Source organism: Protopterus annectens, chromosome 11.part0 (genome assembly GCF_019279795.1).
Source record: "Protopterus annectens isolate FY-2018-M chromosome 11.part0, PAN1.0, whole genome shotgun sequence".
NCBI lineage: Eukaryota > Metazoa > Chordata > Ceratodontiformes > Protopteridae > Protopterus > Protopterus annectens.
The window spans coordinates 328,475,621-328,502,828 of NC_056745.1; the positions used below are offsets into that span (position 1 = coordinate 328,475,621).

A 27,208-nucleotide genomic window follows, 5' to 3' on the forward strand; every position below is an offset into this window, starting at 1 on the left:
AGTAAGGACTGCAGCAATGGGATCCTCGAACATCTACATTTATGGTAGGTACAAAACTGTACTTTTTAATGGAGTTCCCTTTGGGTTATTTGTCCTGCAACTGCTGCACATTTTAAGGGGGTTTCTCTCCAGGGCATATGTGGTGCAACTGTTACATGTTTTAAAGGATTTCTTTTTGAGACATTTGTGCTGCTGAAGCTGCATGTTTTAAAGGTGTCTCCCTTCAGGATTTTTGAGATATAACTACTGAATGTTCTAAGGGTGGCGCCTTTTGGACATTTTTGCTGCAGCTCCTGCAGCTTGATCCAAACACGTGCATGCATTAAACACTGTAGCTTGAATACCAGAGGTATGGGTAAAGTGGGCTTTAGGAGAGCTGCCCTCCAAGGTCCCATCTGATTAACCTCTACCAACCTTAGTCTGACTAAAAAGCACAAGAACTTGCTAGCATGGATTATCTTCACAAAGGTAGGCTGCTGTATGCATATGCACTTGCAGAATTTGAAAGGCATATCTGGCAGTCCTCCCGCTTTTTCTAATAGGATATGAAATTATTTACTATTTATGTAGGCCTTAGTTCCTTTGTCAGAGATGGCTGGAAGGAAAGAAATGAGGGTGGTAGATTGGGCTTCCTTTACTGCCTTTTTCTAATTTAGTGATATCAGAGGAAGTTTCCAAGGTGTTTGCTCAGGAGAAGGTGTTAAGAAGACTTTTTAGTTGGTAAGACCTTCACCTGCTAAAAATGCTGACAACAAAAAGTATGTGTTGGTAAAACATCTCTTGAAGATCTGGAAGTATGAAACATGATTTAGAAAATTTGAAATTGTTTACATATTAATTCATGGATAGTAGCAGGTGTGAACCATTTTCATTTCATTCTTCTGCGAGACCTAGCTTCTTAACGTATCTGTTTCTGTTAGAACTCCTTTACATTACAATTTAAAAAATCACCTAGCAGCCAAGTGGTTCTGCTCTAGTTTCTCTCCTGATCACGAAAAAAGTAATACTCAACTGTAGACAAAAACCAAAGTTCCGTGTAGACAGACAAAATACCTTCTTTAATCACAAAAATAATAACAATTCCAACTGCGTGAGCGCTTTCGTCTGCCCAAAGCAGACTTCATCAGAATGTTTCTCTCCTGGTTAACTTCCACTCAACCGTTGATGACACTACTATGACATTTAGCAGCACTACAATAACTGTCTATCTCTGTGTTCTTTTCTCTTGTATTATTGTATGTCCTTCTGTTCATATGCTGCAGTATTCATCACATATGGGAGCTCACCTCTGGCTTAACTCATGCATTCAGCTATGCTACTGCTAGGTACGTGCGACGCCACACATCCTTTCGCATACGTAGGTCATAAAGAGATGTCTGGTATAAAGCGGATGTCAGCATGCACCAACCACAGAACTTTTCTGCACCTGTCCGATTGCCTGCTCCACCAGAACACCCCCTCTGATTGACAGGCTTTCTCCCAAAGCCTTTTCAATGCCGTCATAGCATAATATACACCCGACGATTCAGCAGGATCAACCAAAAATCTTGCTTGTGACTCCCTTTTGGCCAAGGCAGCACTTGTTCCTCCTTCTCCTGCACTTAGCCAGTGCCAGTCATCACAGGTTACCCCACAGGATGGATCTGCTCACACAGGACAAGGGAACCCTGATACATCCACAGCTATCAACTCTCAACCTGGCTGTGTGGGTGATAGGATTTTGATTCCCTTTAGACACCTATTTTCAGAGGACGTGCTTCAGGTTCTGTAGGAGGCCAGAAAACCTACTACTAGGAAATCCTATGTTTCCAAATGGAAAAAGTTTTCCATCTGGTGTCACAAGAAGGATCTATAGCCTCTGTTAGTGGATGTTCAGGTGGTTTTGTCCTATCTGTGTGAACTGATGAAAGGTGGCTTATCCTACTCTTCAGCGAAGGCTCACCTTTCAGCTATGTCAGCTTGTGTGCCTATATCACCCCCTTTAGCCTCGAGGTTAGAGGTGAAACTTTTCCTAAAAGGCATCCTTCATCTTAGACTACAAAAGAAACCAGCTCCTCCTCCTCCTTGGGGTCTCAAGTTTGTGTTAGAGAAGCTTACGTTTGCACCTTTTGAGCCAGCAAGCTCCTCTTCCCTGCAACATTGTACATGGAAAACAGTTTTGCTGGTGGCCATTACATCTGCTAGAAGGGTCTCTGAGCTGCAAGCTGTGATGTCTAATCCCCCCTTCACAGTTTTCCATGGGGACAGGGTATCCTTGCATACCAGCCCTTCCTTTATGCCTAAGGTGTTCAACAAGTTATCTCTTAACCAGTCTATCAATCTTCCCACCTTTTTTCCTTCCCCCTCAGTCTAAAAGTGAGAGAATCCTGCATTCTTTGGATATCCACAGGCAACTCAGATACTACCTGGATAAAACCAAGCCTATCCGTAAATCTGAACACCTGTTTGAGTCCTACAACCCAAGAGCCCTGGATCAGACGGTTTTCAAGCAAACTATTTCTTCTTGGATTTCTAAAGCTATCTCTTTCTGTTACTCAGCCAGTGGTAAGTTCCTTTCTTCTCTAGTGAGGGCACACTTCACAAGAGCAGTATCCTCCTCTTGGGCTTTCATTAAAGGTTTGGACACTTGTTCTATCCTGGAGGCGGCTATCTGGTCCTCTGTTCATATTTTCACTAAGCATTATATAAGCTTGATGTCATCTCCAGGTCCAAGTTTGCCTTTGCTAGGGCTATTCTACATGACTTTCTAGAAAAAGATCTGCTCCTCCTCCTCCCAATCTTTCCCATTCATGAGCTTTGTCATTCTCCCTAACATGGTGAATACTGCAGCATATGAATAGAAGGACATAGAATAGTTGTGTAAAATCTTACTATAACCATAGTTGTCCTTCTCTTCTATATGCTGCAGTATTGCTAACCCCCCTTCCCCCTGATGCTTGCCTGTCTTTCTTGGTGACGTGTTTTTCACCTAGACTCAGTCTGGTGCTTGGTGGCATTCAGTTCTCAGGTTGGTGCATGCTGACGTCCGTTTTATACCCGGCGTCTCTTTCTGACCGACATACGCGAGAGGATGTGTGATGTCGCACTTACCTAGTAGTAGCATGTAGTCTTTTGTATACTGGCCGGACGTATGAGTTAGCCGAAGGCAAACGCCCATATGTGATGAATACTGCAGCATATAGAAGAGAAGGACATCTATGGTTATGGTAAGATTTTACACAACTATTCTTTCTACTTCTGTTACGTGGAGTGGGTCTTTATGACCTCTCTTCCACTGCTTCATATATGCAGGTTTTTGAGCAATTCTCTAAAAAAGTAAATAAATTAAAAAAAAATTATTCCTTGTTGTAAACTATGCATACTAACCCTTACTCTGCATATGTGGGTTTGTCATTCTTGTAATATGCTCATCTGGATATAATTTTTCAGTGCATGATGTAATTGCTAAGACCTGCACATGACTCTATTGTGATTGTGGTAAAATATCTGATTGTATGTAATAGTATATAATATTTGGAGCTTTTCTCCCTGGGCTTCCACTGAAAAGGAGTTCTGCCAAACCCACTCAGATTTTCCCTGTAAACAAAGACAAAATAAATATAAAATAAAATAAAATGAATAATTATTTATCTGTCTGATTTCACTGTTTTTTAATGTTTGTTTAAATTGTCTGTCTCAAGTAAAGCTCAAGAAACTGGTTGTGTGTGTGTGTGTGTGTGTGTGTGTGTGTGTATGTGTGTGTGTTACAAACAGATATTGCTTCATTCCTATGCTGTTCATGGTGATGTCTTTTCATTTTTAGTATACAGGACCAAATGGACACTGACACTGAAGCTATGAGACTTTCCCAGCAGGAACAGTTGTCACTTAATGAATCAGTTTATATTCCTGACTATGATGTAGCTTCACCTGTCATCAATCGGAATCTCCTTCAGAAAGCAGGGTACCTCAACATTAGGAAGTAAGATATTTACTTTTCTTGCTACTGCAGCATTAGTATGTCAAACTGTGCATTTGTTTTTTTTTTTGTGTGTGTGTGTCTGTGTGTGTGTGTGTGTGTGTGTGTGTGTGTGTGTGTGTGTGTGTGTGTCTGTGTGCGTGTGTGTGTGTCTGTGTGCATGTGTGTGTGTCTGTGTGCGTGTGTGTGTCTGTGTGCGTGTGTGTGTCTGTGTGCATGTGTGTGTCTGTGTCTATGTCTGCAGTGGCATAATGTCAGCCCTGCACTTTTGTGTAACAGTCCAAAGTCTGAGCAAAGTTAAAAACTTGGGTGTAATGTTGTCCAAGTAGAACAAATAACATGGTGTACAATTGCTGTTAATAATTTCTCTATAAGTGTAAAGTTACTTAATATGTGACATTTTTGAAAAGGTTTTGCCCTACTTTCCCTGATTTTGGGCTCTTTGACAGTACCTGTTGCTCAACCTACCCATTCATTTCCACTAAAGGGAGAAAGGTCTCAAGTTCACCATACTGCGTAAGTGTTGTCATTGTCTACTTCCTTCACTTGATATAGTGGACATGAAGATTCTTACCAGTGTATACTTCTTTAGTCTTGCATCGCCACAGTCTCCAGGTTACCCAGGATTTGGTTGCTGAGCTACCTACACTGTATTGTGCAAGTTCAGCAAGGTCAGCCCTTAATGTCTCCCCCCCATACAGAAAAGGTAAGCCAGTCACTTGTTAGCCATCCCCCCTCCAAACTGTAGAGCACAATTCATGTACCAGGTGCATATTAACTAGTAGGGTGCCAGACTTAACTATGCATCATCTGTAATCATCGTGTTATTATGTGATCACAAATGTGCAGTTTACTTCCTTCTCTAAATCAAAGTTGCAGCATCTTGAATAATTCACTTTTGTCTGAGGTACTGCAGATTTTGAATCTGTATGTTTAAGTAGGACAGGGTGTGGCGTGCAGTGGGGGCAAAGCTTCCCGTCAAAAGCACTTTAACAGTGAAAAAATGGGTTTCAGTAGTCCACAGCTTGACACTGTCACTAAGTATTGAACTGGCAGTGCAAAGTCTCCAGTATAAGGGTTTGAGGGTTTATGCTGGGGTGGATAGAAGGAAGTAATTGGGATGGACTGGAGAATGGCAGCGGGACCAGAAAAAAGAAACACAGGGATGCATCCTTACAGTGCAGGCTGAACCCAAGTCATTGCAAATTGTAAGTAGGCAGCATAGGACATAAATTGTTATGTAAACATAGGACTTCAAGTGATCATTCAGATGTATGGAGCATTGAACTGTACATGAGCTCTTTATGATATGTGGGATGGTTGCCCAGGTTTTGAGTCAGGTTGTCGGATGTCATAGACAGATGTGGTATTCTTAGTCATTTAGGGGAGTGTAGTCTTGACAGTGTGTATTTCTGGTGTACCTGAGGTATTGGCAGCCATAGATTTTGATGAGGAGACCAGTAGGCTTGTTCTGAATATGAGACATGTACTCTTATTTCTTATCTGAACAAGGAGGGAATTCCAAATTGCAAGTACAATTTTGTACCATAAATTCTGTTTGCGCTCATTAATGATAGTGAAGCAACCGCGGAGGTTCTTTTCTTACTTTATAGGAACTTATGCAATAAAATGGCACTGACTCCATAAGGCAAAATATCATGTTCCATTCCTTGGGGTAAAGCATTATTGGGGCAGTTATCTTCAACTGACTTGATAATGTCCTTTATTGTACTGAGGCCATTTGCAGTCCTCAATCCATTTCCATACTGACCTTCTGTGTGACGTGATTTCCTAGGGTACAGTGCTGTTCAGTAGGGATTTATGATAATAATTCACCAGTTCATGATACAGTCATATGTGATACACTGTTAGGCTTGATTCCTTTGGCACTGCCTCTGTTTTGCCTTTCTCAGTTTTCCAAACTCATTTTTGTTCATCACGTACCCACAGTAAGAAACTGTATACTTGAAAAATGTGTATTTTGCTTTATAAACTCAAAGCTATCTGTGATGGATTGGCATCCCATCCAGGATTAGATCTTTTCCTTATGCCCAACTTATTGCTTGCCATGTCCCCCATCTGATCTCATATTGACCCTTAAGAAGATAAGGGGGTTATCAGAAAATTAATTAATTAGTTAATTACATTAATTAATTAACTCAAGCTACTTACTTATTTAACCAGTTTATGACAATGCATAGGTTATTCATGTGGCTTTCAACACTCTGGCCTGTCACTAGGCTACGTCTAATTTTCCACTGTGTATGCAAGATTCCTTGAAGTACTTGATCCATTATGCTGTGCCAGATAGCCAGTGCTGATATCAATCCAAAAACAAAACTTGAAAAATAAGATCCAGTAATGAAATAGCAGTTTGTGGATATTAATGGCTAAGCTTCTAGTTCTTCTGTTAATACATTTGTGCCAATGTGGCCTTGTTGAATGTTTCCCCACACCACCTGTCTGTTAGGGATGTGAATTTATCCTGTCTTCTTAGCACGGGATAATCTTGAAGTCTCTGAATGCAGAAACACTTTAGATTTTGTCTGCCTATGCAGAGGGGTGTGGATGTGGCCATGTCACTCAGTGCCACCTTAGACAATATGCCATCAGTTTTCAGCATCTGCAACTCCAGCACCTCTGTCAGTATATGTACATAGTTTACCATCTTGACTTTATGAAACCTTTGGCTGGGATTATACTTCATTTAATCTCTGGCATTCATGCCTTTCCTTGTACACATTTCCTTAGCAGATTCCTGTCTGCCATCTGCCAGCTATTTTTTCAGTTTCTGAACCCTGACCAGTTTTGTAATGCCTGAGATTAACATTTCAGCCCCTTAATGGTATGCCAGTTTAATTCAACCTTTTATATCAGCTCCCAGCCAGAGTGGGGAGCCTCTCCGTTTTTACACAATAAAAGTTCAATAAATTTGTCTTCCTTTCAGCATGCTACAGAAAATGTATTTTATCTTTAGTAAACCATGGATGTTCATCGTGTTACACTGCTGCAGTCATTACACTTGGGTTATCCTGCCGTCAGGCGGTCCCTCAGTCGGCCAGAGTTCCAAAGTCTTGGTCCGGTGTCGGTTGCTGTCACCTCTTCCCTGATGTCAGTGCACCAGCGGTATATAAGATGCAGCCGACGACATTTTCTTCAGTCTTTCTTGCTGCGCGGTGCCCGAAGCAAAAGCAGTTCGCAAGTGCCGGTCGGCCGACTCCTGAGATTTTCATTCCGAATCCAGAACCAAAGTCTTCTACAAAGCGAAGTACCCCGTTGGGGAAACTTTTTCTTGCCTCAGACCGATGTCAGTAAAAGTTAATAATTGTATTTCTTGTGGGAAGCAAATACCTTATAAGGATTTCCATTATTATTTTATCCCATGCCTAGGCCCAGACCACAACGTCACAGGTTGTCAGTTTTGTGCTAGGTTTAACAAGCGCACTATTAAACGTCGGTTTGATTTTGCCCGACATTATTTTGGCAGAAAATTTAATTACACCATGCCATCGGAACAACCGACGACTGGAATACACAAAAAGCACAAAGACAAGGACAGGCATCCGAGGCCCAAACCTGACGATGAAGCCTCTTCTAGGCCAGTCGCTGGTTCTCCGGTTTTCAGCGAGGCGCCTTCGCAGCCCCTGACGATTGCTTCTTTGAAACCACAGGCCGCCTCTGACTCCCACGTGGAGATGGCTGGGCCTTTGGACACACCAGATTTACGGCCTACCGAGGCAAACCCTTCAGAGGGATCCGGAGTAGCTGAGCAACCCGAATCTTCAGAAGGTGTTTTCAGACCTACTCAGTTAACCATTAAACCCCCTACTAAATCTAAGCCTCCTTTAAAAACAAGGAAACAAATAAGGCATTCTCCAGGACAGGCCTGCATGCCTAAGAAACAAATGCTCAAAATGGCTGAAGACCCAATCACTCTGATCAGGGGGTCCCATCCCCCTCCTGATAAAAGGTCCAGACAGGATGCAGATTATGGCTCATCCGACCAGGTGTCCATTACTTCAGATTCATCCTCAGACCTAGGATATTCTTTACCCCCTTATGAGGACTCTGATGCTGAGGAATCAATTCCATCAGCCTCTCCGCCTGAGGACTACTCCTTTGGGGAAACCTTACATACCATGAGGGAGCATTTCCATTGGGAAGGCCAGGATTACTCTGAATCCAAGAAAAGGCTCAGAGACTTCCTTTTATTACGTCAACACAGACCCCTTGCTATTCTGCCAGTGTTAGATATTGTGGATGATGTGTATACTGAATCCATCATAAATCCTGACTCCTTACCTCCAGCCCCAGTTAAACTTGACAGATACTACAGAGTCCCTGACTCACACAAATATTTGTATAAAAGCCCTGTTGCTGACCCTGAAACTATTTCTCAGGGACCCAAAGGGATTAAGGCCTCATCAGCAAAAAATCCAGTCCCCTCTGACAGAGATTCCAGAGCATTGGACAGATGGGGAAAGAAAGTATATGCATCTGCAACCTTAGCAATGAGAGCCTTAAATTGCCAGTTTCACATGCTAAAATATCAGCAATTTTTAATGTCTCAATCAAAACAAAAAATGCTTCCAGATTCAGATCCTCCTCATTTTAAAGAAATGCAGGATTTATTGCATGCAGCTGAACAAGTGGGAAAGCATACTTTGCAATGTGGTTTTGATTCTTTAGATGCCTCCTGCAGAGCAGCAGTTACAGTCTCTGTGTTTAGAAGGCATGCTTGGCTAAAAGAACACACATTACCAGATCATGTTAAAGCAAAATTATTGGATGCACCTTTACAGCAGGATGTGTTATTTGGAGTTAAGGCAGAAGAGGTATTAAAGAAAATGGAGGATAAGGCAAAATCTATGCAAACGGTAAAGGATTTCTTACAGGTTCAGCCACCAAGATTTAGTAGACATTGGCCAACAAAGAATTGGTCCTTTCCGGCTACAGACAGACCCCAAAGGGGCAGATACAAACGTCCGAGAGGTAGAGGTCAACCGCAAGGTCCTTCCAGGCCTCGACAGTGGGGTGCATCAGGCCAGAAAGAAGGGGAAGACAGGCCGCAACCATATAAAAAGCAGCCTCAATGACTTCCCATTACAGCTGCCAAACAACTTTCTCTTGGCAGCCCCTTGGGAGGAAAACTAGCACTTTTCTATCACAATTGGCATTGGATCACCAAAGACAAATGGGTTCTCAACATTGTATCTCAAGGTTACAGGTTCCACTTTCACACACTGCCAAGGTTAAAAGGAATGCCAAATCTGCCACCAAATCAATGGGCAGAGGCTCAAAAACAAATTACAGCACTCATGGAAATGAGAGCTATTCAAGAGGTACCACCACAAGAGCAAGGACAAGGATTTTATTCAAGACTCTTTCTGGTACCCAGAAAGGACAAAGCCTGGAGGCCCATTCTGGATCTTTCTTCTGTAAACACTTACCTGGATGTTCCGAAATTTAAAATGTTGACACTACAGCAGCTTTTTCCCATGCTGAGCAAGAAAGCTTGGCTCATGATCTTGGACCTCAAGGAGGCATACCTGCATGTCCCTATCAGACAAAACTGCAGAAGATACCTCAGATTCATAGTAGGTTCAATGCACTATCAATTCTCTGCACTGCCCTTTGGCTTATCTACTGCACCCAGGGTCTTCACAAAGTGCCTGGCACCAGTAATTGCATTTTGCAGACAGAAAGGAATTCAAATTTATCCGTACCTGGACGACTGCCTGATTCAAGCAGAGAGCAAGGACATTCTTCTAAAGCATCTGGCGTTTGTCAAACAGTTATTAAGTTGCCTGGGGTACACAGTAAACGAAAAGAAATCAAAACTAGTGCCCTCACAAGAGATAATATTCCTGGGTGCCAGCTTGAACTCAACGGCCCAGATGGCTTATCTCACGCCAGACAAGCAAGGACAACTGACTCAATACTTTCAATTGATGGCAACAAAAATCCAACTCCCTGCAAGAAAAATTCTGCAGGCCTTGGGTTACATGGCATCTTGCATACTACTAATTCCATATGCCAGACTGCATATGAGGAAACTACAATGGTACCTAAAGAGTGTATGGTCTCAACACTGTCAAAGTTTGGAAACAGTTATACCACTAATTCCTTGCCTTCAACAGGAGTTTCGATGGTGGGCTCAAACTTGTCACCTCAACAAGGGACAGCCTTTTACTCAACCCACAGCCAGGCAAACACTGACAACAGATGCATCGGATTACGCCTGGGGAGCACACATGGCAAGAAAATGTATTCAGGGTGAGTGGCCCGCAGAACAAAGGCATCTTCACATCAATCAAAAAGAGATGCTAGCTGTACAAAATGCAGTTATAGCTTTCAAGGACCTGCTGCATCCAGGACAACTACTGCTAAAGACAGACAACACCACAGTTATGTGGTACATAAACAAGCAAGGGGGGACTCACTCCTACCCTCTCTGCAGACAAGCCATGACCTTGTGGAACACAGCTGTAAACTATCAAGTTCATCTGCAAGCACAATTCCTGCCAGGAGAGAAAAACAGACTGGCAGACCACTTAAGCAGAAACATCATGGATCCCCATGAATGGGAATTGAATCCACAAATATTCAGAATGATAACACAGAAATGATGGAGCCTGGACATAGGTCTGTTTGCATCCCCAATGAACTGCCAGCTACAGAAATTCTGCACAAGGAGTTACCATCCACAAGCATGGAAAGTGGATGCCCTCTCATTCAGCTGGAAAAACCTACAAGTATACGCTTTCCCTCCATTACCTCTCCTTCCAAAGGTTCTCATAAAAGCCAGGCAAGAAGAGCCAAAGATGATCCTGATTGCTCCAGACTGGCCACGGCAGCACTGGTACCCAATCTTAAAAAATATGGCACAAGAACCACCCTGGATATTGCCTCAAATCCCACACCTACTGACTCAGCACAACAATCAGATACTTCACAGTCAGCTAAAGACCTTAAACCTAGCTGCATGGAAAATTGCTTATTCAAGCAAGCAATGCCTCTCTCCAAAGCTGTTATGGATGTCATTCTGGAGGCTAGAAGGCCTAGTACCAGGGAAAGCCTATTCGGATAAATGGAAGAGATTCTGTGCCTGGAACCAGGCTCACAGCCTTGACCCTCTTGTCCCAAACATTCCTCAGATTCTACAATATTTAACTGAGATGCAGGACAAAGGCCTCTCTTTTTCATCCATCAAGATCCACGCCTCTGCCATCTCTGCTCATTACAACACGGATCCTCCAATTTTCTCAAATCCTTTGCTAAAACAGTACCTCAGAGGGGCTAAAAACATAAGACCGCCCCGTAGAGCACCTACTCCAACTTGGGACCTCACCTTTGTTTTGGAAAAATTAACTTTACCTCCCTTTGAGCCAGCTAACACAGCAGAATTAAAATATATTTCTTGGAAAACTGCTCTGCTCCTGGCAATAACATCAGCTCAAAGAGTTTCAGAATTACAGGCACTAATGGCAGTGGAACCTTTCCTCATTTTCCACCAGGACAGGGTGTCCTTAAGAACTAACCCTACGTTTATGCCAAAGGTGGTTTCAAGTGTGGCTGTAAACCAAACTATTCACTTGCCAACTTTTTATCCAAAACCACAGAATAAAGGGGAGAGACTACTGCATTCTTTGGACATTCACAGGCAGTTACGCTTCTGCTTGGACAAAACCAAAGCTTTCAGAAAATCTGAGCAATTACTGGTAGCATATGCTGCAGGAGCACAGGGAAAAGCCATTTCAAAACAGACTATTTCAAAATGGATAGGACATTGCATACCTTTCTGCTACACACACCATGGGAAACCTATACCTAGCAGCATTAGATCTCACTCCACCAGGGCAACAGCCACTTCAACTGCCTACCTCAGAGGAGTGCCTACCAAGGACATTTTGGAAGCAGCAACATGGAGTTCTGTGCATACCTTCACCAAGCATTACCATCTGCCTTTATACTCTAAATCCAGAGCTGGCTTCGCCACTGCTGTGCTGCAGGGCCTTATAGCCACACCTAATGCCTTATAGAACCAGCCACCCTGCCTCAGCTTTGGGATTCTACCCAAGTGTAATGACTGCAGCAGTGTAACACGATGAACATAGTTCAGTTTTGTATCTACCATAAATGTAGATGTTTGAGTGTATACACTGCTGCAGTCCAGGATGTTCATCATGCATACAGCTGCAGTAATCACATATGGGTTCTCTGCCGTCAGGCGGTCCCTCGGTCGGCCGAATTCCAAAGTCTAGGTCCGGCGTCGGTTGTTGTCGCTCTCCTTCCTGACGTCAGTGCGGCAGGGGTATATAAGACACAGCCGACGCCATTTTCTTCAGTCTTTTTTGCTGCGCGGTGCCCGAAGCAGAAGCAGTTCGCAAGTGCCGGTCGGCCAGCTCCTGAATTTACGAAAAATTGGAAACCGAAGTCTTCATTAAAGCTAAGTACCCCGTTGGGGAAACTTTTCTTGCCTCAGACCGATGTCAGAAAAAGTTAACAATTGTATTTCTTGTGGGAAGCAAATACCGCATAAGGATTTCCATTCCCTCTGCATACCTTGTTTAGGCCCAGACCACGACGTCTCGGGCTGTCGCTTTTGCGCGACTTTCAATAAACGCACTATTAAGCATCGGGCGGAGTTCGCCCAACACTTTTTTGGTATAGCCTTTGATTATAAAATGTCGTCAGAGACACCGACTACCATTTTGTCCAAAAAATGCAAGGACAAGGACCGACACGCGAGGTCCGAGGTCCCCACCGACACCACACCAAAACCGGCTACACGTGGTCCGGTTCTCAGCGAGATGCCTATGCAGTCCCTGACTACCGACGACACTTCTTTGGCGGTGTCTCCTGTAACCGAGACCGCAGGTTCCTCGGCCCATACCCAGACTACCACCACCGAAGCCACTGTGAGCGTTGAGCCTCCAAATGTGGACAGGTCCACTTCCACCCATGGTGTCTTTAGACCCTCATCTTCCTTTTCCATTAAGGCCTTTACTAAGTCCAAATCAGCCAGGCATCCCAAGAGGCCTGTTGCACAGGGCCCATCTCCAGGCCCCATGCCTAAAAAGCAGATGCTTAAAATGGCTGAGGATTTAATTACTCTTATCAGGGGTTCCCAACCCCCTCCAGACAAGAGATCCAGAGTGGAGGAAGATTCTCCCTCTTCTGATCAGGGCTCCATTTTTTCAGAACATTCGGATGTAGAGGAACACTCTTACTCCCCTTTTGAAGATTCTTATGCAGAGCAGTCCATTCCTTCTGTATCTCCTCCTGAGGATTTTTCTTTTGGAGAAACCTTGCACACCTTGAGGGAACACTTCCATTGGGAAGGCCAAGACTTTTCTGATTCCAAGAAAAGACTTAGGGAATTTCTTTTGTTACCTCAACACAGACCTCTGGCGATACCTCCTGTCTTGGACATTCTTGATGATGTTTATTCGGAGGCTTGCCTTAATCCGGATTCCCTGCCTCCTGCCCCAGTCAAGCCTGATAGGTACTACAGAGTTCCTAGCTCTCACTAATTTCTTTACAAAAGCCATAATGCTGATCCTGAAACCATTTCTCAAGGCCCCAAGGTAATGAAGGCCTCTACTGCTAAGAATCCACTACCTTCTGAAAGAGAGTCAAGATCCTTAGAAAGGTGTGGAAAAAAGGTATATACCTCGGCCACCCTAGCCATGAGGGCCTTAAATTGTCAGTTTCATATGCTTAAATATTAGCAGTTTCTGTTATCACAATTAAGAAATAAAATGTCTCAACCTGAACAACCAGATTTGAAGGAGTTGCAGGATATGGTGCATGGTGCAGAACAAGTGGGTAAACACACCTTACAAGGAGGCTATGATGCCCTAGAGGCCTCAAGTAGAGCCGCTGTTACAGGATCTGTCATTCGTAGACATGCATGGCTTAGGGAACAAATCTTGCCTGATCATGTGAAAGCTAAACTACTAGATGCTCCTTTACAAAAGAATGTGCTATTTGGTACTAATGCTGAGGAGATACTATGGAAAATGGAAGAAAAAGCCAAATCTATGCAAACTGTCAAAGCTTTTCTACAGGTTCAACCACCACGTTTTAGCAGAAATTGGTCTTTTAAAAACTGGTCCTTTCCAGCCACGGACAAGCCCCAAAGAGGTAGATACAGGCGCACAAGGGGCAGAGGGCAATCACAAGGATCATATAGAGGCAGGCAATGGCAAACTCCAGCACCAAGAGGTGGCGAAGACAGTGCACAGCAACACAGGAAACAAACCCAATGACTTCCTCCTTTTCATGCCAAGCAAGTCTCAGCTGGCAGCACCCTTGGGAGGAAAGCTGGCATTATTTACAAGAAATTGGCATATTGTCACAACAGACAAATGGATCCTGGATGTTATAAACAGAGGCTACAGATTTCATTTTCACACTCTTCCAAAAATGATAGGCATGCCAAACCTGCCACACAATCAAAGGGCAGAGGCACAACTACAAATTTCAAAGCTCATAGATATGAAAGCTATTCAAGAGGTACCTACTCACGAACAAGGCCAAGGTTTTTATTCCAGGCTGTTTCTGGTACCAATGAAAGGAACCAACTGGAGACCCATTTTGGACTTATCCATCCTAAACACATTCTTACTCGTACCAAAATTCAAGATGCTAACATTACAGCAGCTTCTTCCCATGCTGGGCAAGGAGATTTGGCTGGTAACATTGGACCTCAAGGAGGCATACCTGCATGTCCCAATCAGACAAAGCTGCAGAAGATACGTCAGATTTCTTGCAGGTTCAATCCACTATCAATTCTCTGCATTGCCCTTTGGCTTATCTACTGCGCCCAGAGTATTCACGAAATGCCTGGCATCAGTAATTGTCTACTGCAGACTTCAAGGGATACAAATTTACCTTTATTTGGACGACTGCCTGATCCAAGCGGACAGCAAGCACATACTTCTGGAACATCTGGCTTATGCAACACGGTTACTGAATTCTCTGGGATAAACAATCAACAAAGAGAAATCCAGGCTAACACCATCTCAGAAAATAACTTTCTTGGGTGCCAACTTGGACACAAACACCCAGATGGCCTATCTTACGCCAGAAAAACAGGGGCAACTAACTCAGTACTTCAAAATACTAGCAAATTGTACCAGACTTACTGCAAGGAAAATCCTGCAGGCTCTGGGCTTCATGGCATCTTGCATTCTTTTAATCCCATGTGCAAAGTTGCATATGAGGAAACTTCAATGGTACCTAAAAAACCTATGGTCTCAACACAGCCACAGTTTGGAAACAATACCAATAGTTCCATGTTTGCAAAAGGAATTTCTATGGTGGGCCCAAGCATGTCAAACAAACACAGGTCTCCCATTCTGCAAGCCTCAAGCAAATCAAGTCATCACAACAGACGCCTCAGATTACGCCTGGGGGGCGCACATGACAGACAGGTGCATTCAGGGCAAATGGTCCCAAAAGGAAAAGCACCTTCACATCAATCAAAAAGAAATGCTAGCAGTGATAAATGCAATTACAGCTTTCAAGGACCTCCTGCATCCAGGACAATTATTGATAAGAACAGACAACACCACAGTAATGTGGTACATAAACAAACAAGGAGGAACACATTCATACCCCCTGTGCAGACTAGCCATGACACTTTGGAACTTGGCTCTGGAATGGTAAATTGAACTTCAAGCACAGTACTTGCCATGTTTGGAAAACACTCTGGCAGACAATCTAAGCAGAAATATGACAGATCCACACGAATGGAAGTTGCATCCTCAAGTGTTTACAAAGATAATCCAAGCGTGGGGGAGGCCAGACATAGATCTCTTCGCCTCCCACAGGAATCATCAATTGGAAAAGTTTTGTTCAAGGATCTTTCATCCAAAGGCCTGGAGAGTGGACGCCCTTTCATTCAGTTGGACAGCATGGACAGTTCACGCTTTCCCACCTCTACCTCTTCTGCCCAAGGTGCTCTTGAAAGCAAGAGCAGACAGACCGAAAATGATACTGATTGCTCCAGACTGGCCAAGACAACACTGGTACCCACTCCTGAGGAGCCTAACACATACTCCTCCCTGGCACCTACGTCTAATGCTTCTTCTGCTGACTCAGCACAGCTACAAAACTCTTCACAGTCAGCTGAAAACACTCAACCTCGCTGCATGGAAAATTCCTTAACACCACAACAGACTCTACTGCCCAAGGAGGTGCAGGATGTCATTTTGGAGGCCAGAAGGCCATCTAGTAGAAAGGCTTACTCCGCAAAATGGAAACGGTTTTGCTCTTGGAATGAGAAAAAAGGCCAGGACCCTAGAAAACTGAATTTGCCTCAGGTATTACAGTATCTAGCTGAGCTGCTGAACAGTGGACTTTCATTTTCCTCCATAAAAATCCATGCCTCAGCCATTTCTGCAGAGTTCAACACGGATCCACCCTTATTCTCTCACCCACTCTTAAGACAGTTCCTCAGAGGGGCTAAGAATATAAGACCACCAAGGAAACAACCAGTACCAGCCTGGGATCTTAATTACATTCTAGAAAAATTAACATTGCCTCCCTTTGAACCAGCTGCCTCAACAGATTTGCAATATTTGTCCTGGAAAACAGCTTTCTTTCTGGCCATTACCTCAGCTCGTAGGGTTTCGGAACTACAAGCCCTCATGGCTGTGCAGCCCTTTCTCATCTTCCATCAGGACAGGGTTTCCCTTCGAACCAACCCGTCATTTATGCCTAAAGTGGTATCCAGGGTAGCTTTAAACCAAGCCATACACTTACCTACCTTTTACCCCAATCCTCAAAACAAAGGGGAAAGGCTGTTACACTCCTTAGGCATCCATAGGCAGCTGCGTTATTATTTGGACAGAACAAAGCCTTTCAGGAAATCAGAACAACTCTTTGTGTCCTATGCTGTAGGGGCGCAAGGGAAGCCAGTTACCAAACAGACAATTTCAAAATGGATAGGCCACTGCATACGGTTTTGTTACTCCTATCATACAGGCATCAGATCCCACTCCACCAGAGCCACAGCTACCTCTACAGCCTTCCTCAGAGGAGTTCCTACCAAAGATATTTTGGAGGCAGCCACTTGGAGTTCTGTGCATACCTTCACAAAACACTACCATCTGCCTTTATACTCCAAAACTAGAGCAGGCTTTGCCACTGCTGTGTTGCAGGGCATTCTGGCTCAACCCAGTTCCACCTAGTGCCTACCACCCTGTGCGTAGCTTTGGGATTCTACACATATGTGATTACTGCAGCTATATGCATGATGAACATAGTACAGTTTTGTACCTACCATAAATGTAGATGTTCGAGTGCTAATACAGCTGCAGTACAGGTTTCCCCCCCTCCTTCCCCTCTTAGTAAAGGCATAGGGCCTAACCCCTCTTCATACAACCTGATTGGGTTATCCTTCTATGGTATATTTGCTGGCAACTACTGATTTTTGATTATATTGCATTGCATGTATATAAATATAATTTATGTATTGCCTTCTTTCTGGGGGCACCTGACATCTGGGGCAAGAAAGACTGAAGAAAATGGCGTCGGCTGTGTCTTATATACCCCTGCCGCACTGACGTCAGGAAGGAGAGCGACAACAACCGACGCCGGACCTAGACTTTGGAATTCGGCCGACCGAGGGACCGCCTGACGGCAGAAAACCCATATGTGATTACTGCAGCTGTATTAGCACTCAAACATCTACATTTATGGTAGGTACAAAACTGTACTTTACCCTCCCTCCTTCCCCTCTTACTTGCTGGTATGTACCTATATCTTCTACCCTTTACTACCTATGGCGAGTATTTGCTGGTAACTAAAAGTTGTTGTTTGCTTTTCCTATCTTTGTTTTATTAGCAGTTTGAATTGCCTACCCATTTGGGGGCGCAAGTAAAACTGAAGAAAATGGTGACGGCTGCATCTTATATACCCCTGTTGCACTGACGTCAGGGAGGAGGCGACAGCACCGACACCGGACCAAGACTTTGGAACTCAGGCTGACTGGGGAACCGCCTGACGGCAGGATAACCCAAGTGTAATGACTGTAGCAGTGTATACACTCGGAACATCTACATTTATGGTAGATACAAAACTGTACTTTTGCTATCAACCTGGGTCCCCAAGTTCCTCACGACTGATTGCATGCTTAGTGCCTTATTTTCAGTGTGATAATTTGTGGGGTGTCACTCTCCCCAAAAGGGATGATGCATTTTTTGGGGTTTATATCACATAATTGAAATCCCAAAATATCGAACACCATAAGCTCGAACTTGGAATGTTGAAATGTGATATAATCGAAAGCTCAGAACAGCGAATTTTTTCCCAGGGAAAAAATTTGCTGTTCCAAGAAACACACACACAACACAAGCACACCAAAAAAAGTAAACCAAAACATATGCACTTAAAATCCTACTTCTAACCCTACACTAAACCCTACATACGCTACTATCTATCCACTTACCTTAACCCAAACCCTAACCCTAAGGTCCGTAACTATCGCACACTCACCTTACCCGCTCCCTAACCCTAAGGTCCCTAACCATCACACACTCGCCTTACCCACTCCCTAACCCTAAGGCCCCTAACTATCACACACTCACCTTACCCGCTCCCTAACTCTAAAGTCCCTAACTATCCCATTCCCACACCTTAACCCAGTCCGTTCACACACTTACCTTAACCCAGTCCTTAACCTTCGTACCACAGTGGAGAAAATAGTGAAGCGGCAGAAACAGCCTACCGAATTCTTTTCCTAGGAAAGAAGTCGATGTTATGCAGCTTCTCTGTTTTCAGCGTTCGCTGTTTTGGGTTCGATATTATAACATTCGATGTTTTACTACTTCGATGTTATGATATAAACCCATTTTTTGGCATTCAGTTTGAGGCCATGTTTCTGGCACTAGTCATTTGTTTGGGTGAAACCCTCTTGGAGAATCTCCACATCCCTAGCGCAGTTGATGACAGCACCTAGCTTGCAGTCATCTGCAAACTTGGCCAGTGAATAGCCCACTAGATTTGGCCTGCACCTCCGAGAAGTATATCCCAAACAGCAGAAGCCCAAAGACTGATCCTTGAGGTACACCACTTGTTACAGGTCTACTACTTGAGGTGGCTTCCCCTGTTTTGACTAGGTGGGTTCTATCAGTGAGCCAGTTTGATGCCTATTTGAGAGAGTTTATCTATTGTACCTGAGTGGGGAATAGGATTGAAGGCTTTGGCCAGGTCAAAGTAGGCGGTGTACACCATCTTCCCCTCGTCTATGGCCTTGGTGACTGTCTCAAAGAAGTCAACCAAATTTAACAAGCATGACCTCCCCTTGTCAGAACCAAACTGTGTGGGATCAAGTGTATGGAGGTTGCCAATATCCTTGTTAATGAGGTCCATGATAATCCGCTCCATGGCCTTGCAGATCAGGCTAGTTAGGCTGATGGGTCTATAATTTCCTGGATCAGTGGATGCTTCACCTTTGTGCAAAGGGATGATAGTAGCTGTCCTGTACTCGGCTGAGACAAAGCTGGTACTCAGGCTTTGTTTGAATAGGGTGCCTAATTTTGCTGCAAGTTCCTGCCTGAGTTCATGTAGGATGCAACCTGGGTTATCAGGTCCCATGGAGGCTGTATCTTTTGCCTTTGAGACTGCAATGATGACTTGCTCCCTACAGATAAGGGGAGGGGGGCAGGTACTGGGGATTTCCTATTTTACTGATTGGGGGGACAGAGGAGTGAAGTTTTCACTGAACCTGTCTGTCAGCAGGTTGGCTATAACTACAGTGTTTGTGTATGTGATGACATTGACCACCAGTTCTGAGCGAATTTGGGTGCTTCCCTTGAGATTGCGGACATATGAGAAGAAGACCTTTATGACTGTCTTTAGTAGATGTGGCCAGTTTGGACTTGAAGTTTGCTTTGGAGGATTTCACTAGGCTCTTATTTGCTTGTTCAGGCTAAGGAGAGATTGCTTCCAATTAGGCACCTGCTCCTTCTTGGTCCTAGATAGCAAATGTTTTCTCTTATTATAAAGTTTATTTATTGCAGATGTCCACCAGACAGGTTTACTCTTCCTTGAGGAGGATGATTTCATCCTATCTGGTATGCATGACACCATGCAGCTAAATAAATGCTCATATAATACTTTGGTGTAGGTTTGGATATATGTGCCAGTTCCTGTGGATGGGGAGGGGACTGTGAAGCTGTTTATACCTTCCCTCAGAAGGTTGTAATCAGCTTTGGAGAAGTCTGACCCTAGCTGGGGGGGGGGGGTTCGGGGGAGATGGTGACTGCAGTGGTTACTCATGTTGATTAACACCAAGTCCAAGATATTTTCACCTCTTGTGGGGATGTCAGCCAACTGGTCCAAGGCATTTGCATTGACGAAATCAAGGAATCTCTAGGCATTTGTGTTTTGGCATGAGTATTTCTTCAAATCTATGGTTGGGTAGTTAGTCACCCATGATCAGGGTAAAGGGTTGAATTTTGATAGATTCGAAGAGGTCCAGATAGGCGGAGTGGGCATCTTGAGTCAGTTGGAGGCCTATAGCTGTGATTTGAATAGGGGTTTTGTCAATTGTTAACTGCACATGAAGTGTTTCCTGTGCATCATACTATTTGATCAGCCTAAAGGTGTATATGTCTTTTATATATATTTCAACTCCACCTCCTTTTGTTTTGCCGCCCACGGTTTGGGGTCTGAATGAATGATAGGATGAGTAACCTGGTTATGGCTGAGGTGCTCTCTGCAGCTTTGAACCAGGTTTCTGTGACTGCACAAATGTCAGCTTCTTCCAGGGTTAAGAATGCTTGCAGTGAGTGCAGTTTGATGTTTAGACTCCTAGCATTTAGCAGCATGACCTTTAATTTATGTTTTGATGAAATTTTCATGCAGGTAGTTTTGACCTCATGGCATTGCCTAAAAAAAGGCACAGTGGGGGGAGGCAGGAGCCTTTGCCAGGAGGCTGAAGCCCAAGGCAGACAAATGCAGACCATCTCTGGCAAAGCATCATGGTTTGTCAGTCATGTCATCCCGGGCTGTCAGGTACTGGATCCCCTTGGAATGACACCAGAAACTAAGCCAATTGTTAAAGTTAATCATTTTCTGTTTGTATTGAGGCATCATTCTGGGTGATGGTAGAATGCTGTTTAAGGCTAGAAACATACCTACCTGGGACACATACTCAGTGAGCTCGATCATGTCTCTCTTCATATAGTCCAGGGAGGTACATCTTATGTCTTTCACACCAACATGGACTATGACAGAGTCATAACAGCTTCTGTTGAGAGACTTGAATGCATTGGTGATATGGCGGATTCTGGCACCAAATAAACAACTAACCGTGACTTTCTCTTTATCCAGCCTGGTGAGAGGGGCACATCTGTTTGTCTCACAGTGGAGTCTCCTATGACTAATATGTTGGGTTTATGTTCAGTGTTCAGTAAGTCTTTGTAGTTCTGCCATATATTCTGATGTAGTTTAATTTCTAATCTGATTTCTGTTATGGGACCTGAAATGTTTAACAATAATCTATGGTTTCAGACTGAATGACTGTTATATTTCTGTCACGTTTGAATGACTTTTCAGGTGGTTTTGCTATTGCTAATAGACAACAGTACTCTACGCATTTTGATGTCTCTAATTTTAACAACACAATCTCATTATTATTCAGAACATCATTAGTAGTAAAACTACATAGCCACTTCCTCAGTGTAAGGTACAGGTTTCTATGATTAAATCAAATATATTCATATATCCACCACCCCCTGCGATTTTGTAAGTCCGTGTGTTTTCAAACACTGGCATTTTTCTAATTCTCCAGGTCATTCTGACATGCCAACATAGCCACATACTTCCCCATTACACTTCCAACATTTGCCATCAATTTAAGAAGAATTATCTGGACTCTGCTTGGAGTATAAAAACACCTATGCAAACACTTCCAAGTAAAAATCTTAAATCGTCTTGACCTTGTTGCATATTTGGTAGCCACACATGTATCCTCCCATTGTTTCTTTCTGAACTGGTTATCCAATGTTTCTTTTCTAATCTCCTCTTATTGATTTCTATAGTTATTGTGCAGTATTTTATATGCCCTACTAATATCCCTGTTTTAACATCAGCTTCTGTTCTAGATTCAAGTAAAAACTCAACCAGTGCAGGTCTTTTACTTAGGATTCCCTCATCTCTTTCTCTTTGCCTGTCCTCTGTATTAATGTCTAGTAGGAAAAGCAAGTCTGTAGCCTGCAGTCCAAATGTCTTTGTGGTACCTTCCCATTCTTACCCACAACCCTCTTGTTTCCGTATCTGGGCAGTCTGTTTTTATCATTTTTACACCAAAATTCAATTTGGTATTGTCTTCTTTAGTTCCAAAACAAAGGCCTGGTACACTGCCCTTCTAGATCCCTATTCAAAAACATGAATTTTGGTTCAGAATGCAGTCTCACCTCCCCTGTACTTCATGAATTCCACATAGGAACACTGCATATTGTAATGTACAAGTCGATCCTGCGCCCAGTCCATTTTCATCCCCCAGTAGTGAAACAACTGCTGGGACTGTGCTGTGTGACAACACAGCAAGTACGACATAGAACTTCTGTATAGAAATGTATACCTTGCATACTTTTCTACAGAGAATTCTATTGCTAAATTAATCTTTGTTATCTGCTTGACTCTGATTCATAAAAAAGTCACAGTCATTAGGCATGATGACAGGATGGGACGTCATTACCATATTATAGTAATGAGGGTATCTGGTGGCATGCAAGTTCCCATTGGCAGGAGCCTGCCAGCCAGCATAATGTTTTGGGGTAGGACAAATTTGTTACGGTAGCAAGTTCACCTGCCCTATAGGGTACTCCATTGCCAGTAGGGATGTTCTTATCATGCAGTGGATGTGATCTTTCTCTTTTTTTTTTTTTTTGTTACAGCACTAATCTTGCCCAGCACTGTCTGCTAATCGACAGATTAGCAGGGGAAGGGGGGATTGCTGCATTAAGAACTGCAGCACAATTCCACTGTATGCAGCTGTTATCAAGCTGATTACCCCACTGGGACAAGGTAACACTCTGATGATGCTGGTTTTATTAATTGCAGACATTCAAGGATGGCATTTGCTTGCATATGTACTTGGTGCATGGAGTATAGTGCTAGATTATTTGGTCCTGCCCATTTGTGTACACATCTTTGTGAATCACTCATGGCTGTAGTGCACACGTATAGGATGCAATTCAAAAATACTTTGTGTGTGACCACTGAATTGTTTTAGTATCTGATTACTATTATTGGTATCACTGTATACAGTTCACATTTATTTATTTTACTAAGTACTTCTAAGCTGTTCCATGAAAATTGCACTGCATTGCTTCCCATTTCTTTGATCTCAGAAGCTATGCTTTATTAATCAATTTCCCACAATTACTTTTGTGTCCCTGTTGCTATGCCTGAACTCTTATTATGCAGTTTTGTCAATGACTGTCATCACGATTCTAGCACCAGTCCACTTTTGTAGTCACTATGAGTCCTGTCTCATACTGTACTATAACTGCTTTCATTCTCCAGCAGTCAAGTTTTCTACTGTTTTCATTGGAGAAAGTCCTTCATACATGGGACAGTCTTGTTACCAGTTTGTTAGATGTTCACTTCTCATAAAACATGAATACATTATTTTAATAAATCAGAGCTACTGTTTAGCGTGACTGTGAGTTATCGTGAGCATTGCTGAATCCCATGCAGCAGGGCACATATGCATATACACTTCAAGCACATACAATGTGCAAAGACAGCAGACATGTCTAACTGCTTCCCCTGTTTTACGATATGGGTTACCTTCTCATTGTTCTTAAAGCCCAACATTTTTGAATGATTTAATCAAAATGTGCATGTGTTTTGTATAATGCATTGTATTATGCATATGTGTAGTTAACATTGGTCTTATTTTTGGACCTGAAGCGTCATGCCATTGTTTAAATCTTAGTCAGTATGAATGATTTAATCGCAATGTGCATGCATTTTGTACAGTGGATTGTATTACAACATATGTGACCTAGGTACAATATCTACTTCTATTCCTGAGTGTGATTAGTAAACAGAAATGTCAGAGTTGTGCACCAGGCATGGTGAAATCTAAGTGTCCGTGAATGTCACTAGAGGAAATACAGTATGCACAGCCTCTGTAGTACATCTGGGAGCAAGTATTCCTCTCCCTGCACTTTCCGCCTTTCATCCACATTTGCAGCTGAGGTCCCTGATATACTGTCTTCTTTACCTGCGTTTAAATCTGTACATCCCTCTCCCAGCCAAAACAAGAATGTTTTCTCATAGTGACGTGTCATCAAACACAGTAAGCCAACCTTTGTTTTGTAATAATCCTCTTGCATTCACATGCGGCTGTACTAAAGCAGCAATGCACAATTCATACTGCTTGTCAGCAGCGTACTAACTGTGTAAGTGACAGATGAAAGGTGAGCAGCTTGTCTGTAGGTAGGCTACCAAAATATCCACTACAGAAAGCACTTGGTTTATGGTAGCCTTTGTAATTCATTGTGCTTTGTCCAGGAGATTGACAAATGTCAGGATCACAGCTGTAGCACATACAGCATTCAGACAAATGTATTGGAGCGTATGGGCATGTCCAGATTATTTTTGTGTTAGTGTTACAAAGGTATATGGTGTCCCTCCACAAAGTTGTTGCTGTGTCTCTACCCCATAATTCTCAAAGGATATGTTTTTGCCTCAAGCTCTGTAAACTGTCTCACACCCGTTTTCTACAGCCAGTAAACTGCTGTGCTTCTTTTATGGTTGGCAGGTTGACCCGACATATAAAAAATAGATACAGTTGGGAGAACTACAGGATGATGGGACAGTACAAATATGTACAGGTTGTAGCCCAACTGTTTCTATTTCCCTGATTTTGCCTCATGTTTTTACCCTGTCCCTCAAAATTAATTTTCTGGTAATTACTGAGGATTTCAATTAGTCACCAATGTCAGCCAGTTAAATATTTCTTATTGTTCTGGAAATACATGTTGGTAGAAAACCTGTACTATTAAGTCTGTAAGTGAATTAGAGTAATATTTAAAATATTGTCTCCGATTTAGGGCCTTTGTGTTCCCATTATTTTTGGCTTTGCTTAGAATTCTTGAGCAAAGAAGTAGAGAGGTATGACTTATACCCCCCTCCCACACACACACACGTATATGTTCTCTCATGTACATTAACAGGTGCACACAGACTGACATGGCAGAGTAGATGACACACACCAGGCTTACATTTTTGAACCTCCTTGGACTTATGTGTGTAGCAGGCGTATTTTGCATATTATTATAATGAAGATTTCACTCCCATTGGTGGGATTTCTGTGTCATCACTGTATAGGGGTTGTGGAAGTATGCTAGTGTGCACTGTACTCCACAGAGTGCCTTTGCATCCCTTTATTAAAATATTTACTGTGTTCAATGTCCTGTCATTTAGTGGTGATGATTTTTTTTTGCTTGGGTGCGTTATGCTGAGCAGCACAACACCATCACTGAGACTCTTAGTCCCAACTTAATGTTGGTGTGGTATGTCAGCACTTTCTAGCTTCATAAATTTCCTGCCTGTGCTGCACAGCATACTCCAGGATTCAAATATTTCTGTACTGTAGATCTTAATTTGTCTAACTACTTCAGGTACTCAGTTGTATATGAACATATAATATAGGAAAACTTTTGTTTTGAACTGCACAGGGCTGTGGTACATGATTTGTATCATACAAAAGCCATATGTAACCACAGTCTTGTTTCTGAATACTTATAGATCAAGTTGTCCCTATTCTGGTACCTGTTTTACCTTGCCAACTGTGCTTAAAGCTGATGCAGTGTGAACCATGTAATTGGAGTCTGCATGGATTTCCCATGGAGCATTGTACTAGAGGTATATGTGGATCATAGGTTGTTACCAGGTAAAAGACCAGTTAAGCCATTTTAAGCCTAGCCTTTGCAATCCTTGGGTGCACCCTAATAGTTATTCTCCTGTCAACAAGGGGCAAGATTTCTAGTCCTGAGATACATTTACAGTTTGTTATCCATTTGTCTAAGTTAAGATGTAAAGATAGTGACTAGTTGTTGTTTTGAAATCTGGATGTCTAGTCAGTCCCTTATAATGTAAGATACACATTCCTCTTTTCTTTTGCCTCTTGGAGTGTGTGTGTGTGTGTGTGTGTGTGTGTGTGTGTGTGTGTGTGTGTGTGTGTGTGTGTGTGTGTGTGTGTGAGCAAATATTCATTGTCCAAAAGCATTTCATGGAAAGAGAAGTAAGTGGCATGGGTAGTGAACAGAACACTCACTGGCCTCTTGAATAAATGGCTTAGGCTTGATTTAATGTAAGCACTGAAGGGGAAGTACAAAACTCTCTCAGTAACTTATTGCTGATTACTGAATACTTTAGCCTGTCTGTAGGTTCCTTTTGTAATTGTTGTCTATATCTGAGTCATTTACTTGAAGTATGGAGCCAGAGTGTGATGATTCTGAAGGACAGAGCTCTCAGGATTATAAACCTGTCAGTCGCTACCAAAACTAGACAAAAAGGGAAAGGAAAGAACAAACTAGCTCGGTGGCCCACATGCATAAAGAAACAATACAGTAAGAGAGAAAAAGGCTAATTAGAATATATAGCAGAATTAGACCTACTGGTCAAAGTTAACATCAGAAGTTATCCTAGTTACTGAAAAACATCATCAAGAAAACTAAAGTTTCCCATGAACTTAGGTTAGCATCAGAAGGGAAGGACATTGCAAATCTTTATTTAAGGAAGTTACAAAATAACCCTGCTCTAAACCAATCCAGAATAACACAACCGACTCTGATCTAATGGATATCGGAAATATATGGGCAAACAAATTCAGTGCTGTCTTCACCCCGGATACATCTATACCAAATCCGCATATACCTAAAGGACCTAATACCCCCTCACCACAAAAGAATGCTTGTTAAACTTACTTTCCTAAACAAAAAAAGTACCTTGCCTACGGGACCTGATAATGTACCAGGCTGCTTGCTGAGCAATGTTACACACACACTGGTGGGTCTGAGCTTATCCACTGGCTTTGTCCCAAGTTCTGACGCACAGCAATTGTGATGCTCCCTCACAAGGATGGCCCCACCACAGACCCCAGGAATTACAGATCAATCAGCCTGACGAGCCTTATCTGCAAGGTCATATGGGTAATAACAGACCTGATGAACTGCGATATAAAAAAATACTGTAAGACTTCACTCCCAGCAG

The 27,208-nt window shown here is 42.9% G+C and overlaps 1 protein-coding gene across 1 annotated transcript in view; it reads left to right on the forward strand.

Moving 5' to 3' along the window:
* APPL2 (adaptor protein, phosphotyrosine interacting with PH domain and leucine zipper 2) overlaps positions 1-27,208 on the forward strand; it is a 1,154,621-nt gene that overhangs the window by 752,639 nt on the left and 374,774 nt on the right. Inside the window, exon 10 of the mRNA XM_044087826.1 lies at positions 3,803-3,961. Coding sequence (XP_043943761.1) covers positions 3,803-3,961 — 159 coding nt within the window. The remainder of the gene's footprint in view (positions 1-3,802; positions 3,962-27,208) is intronic.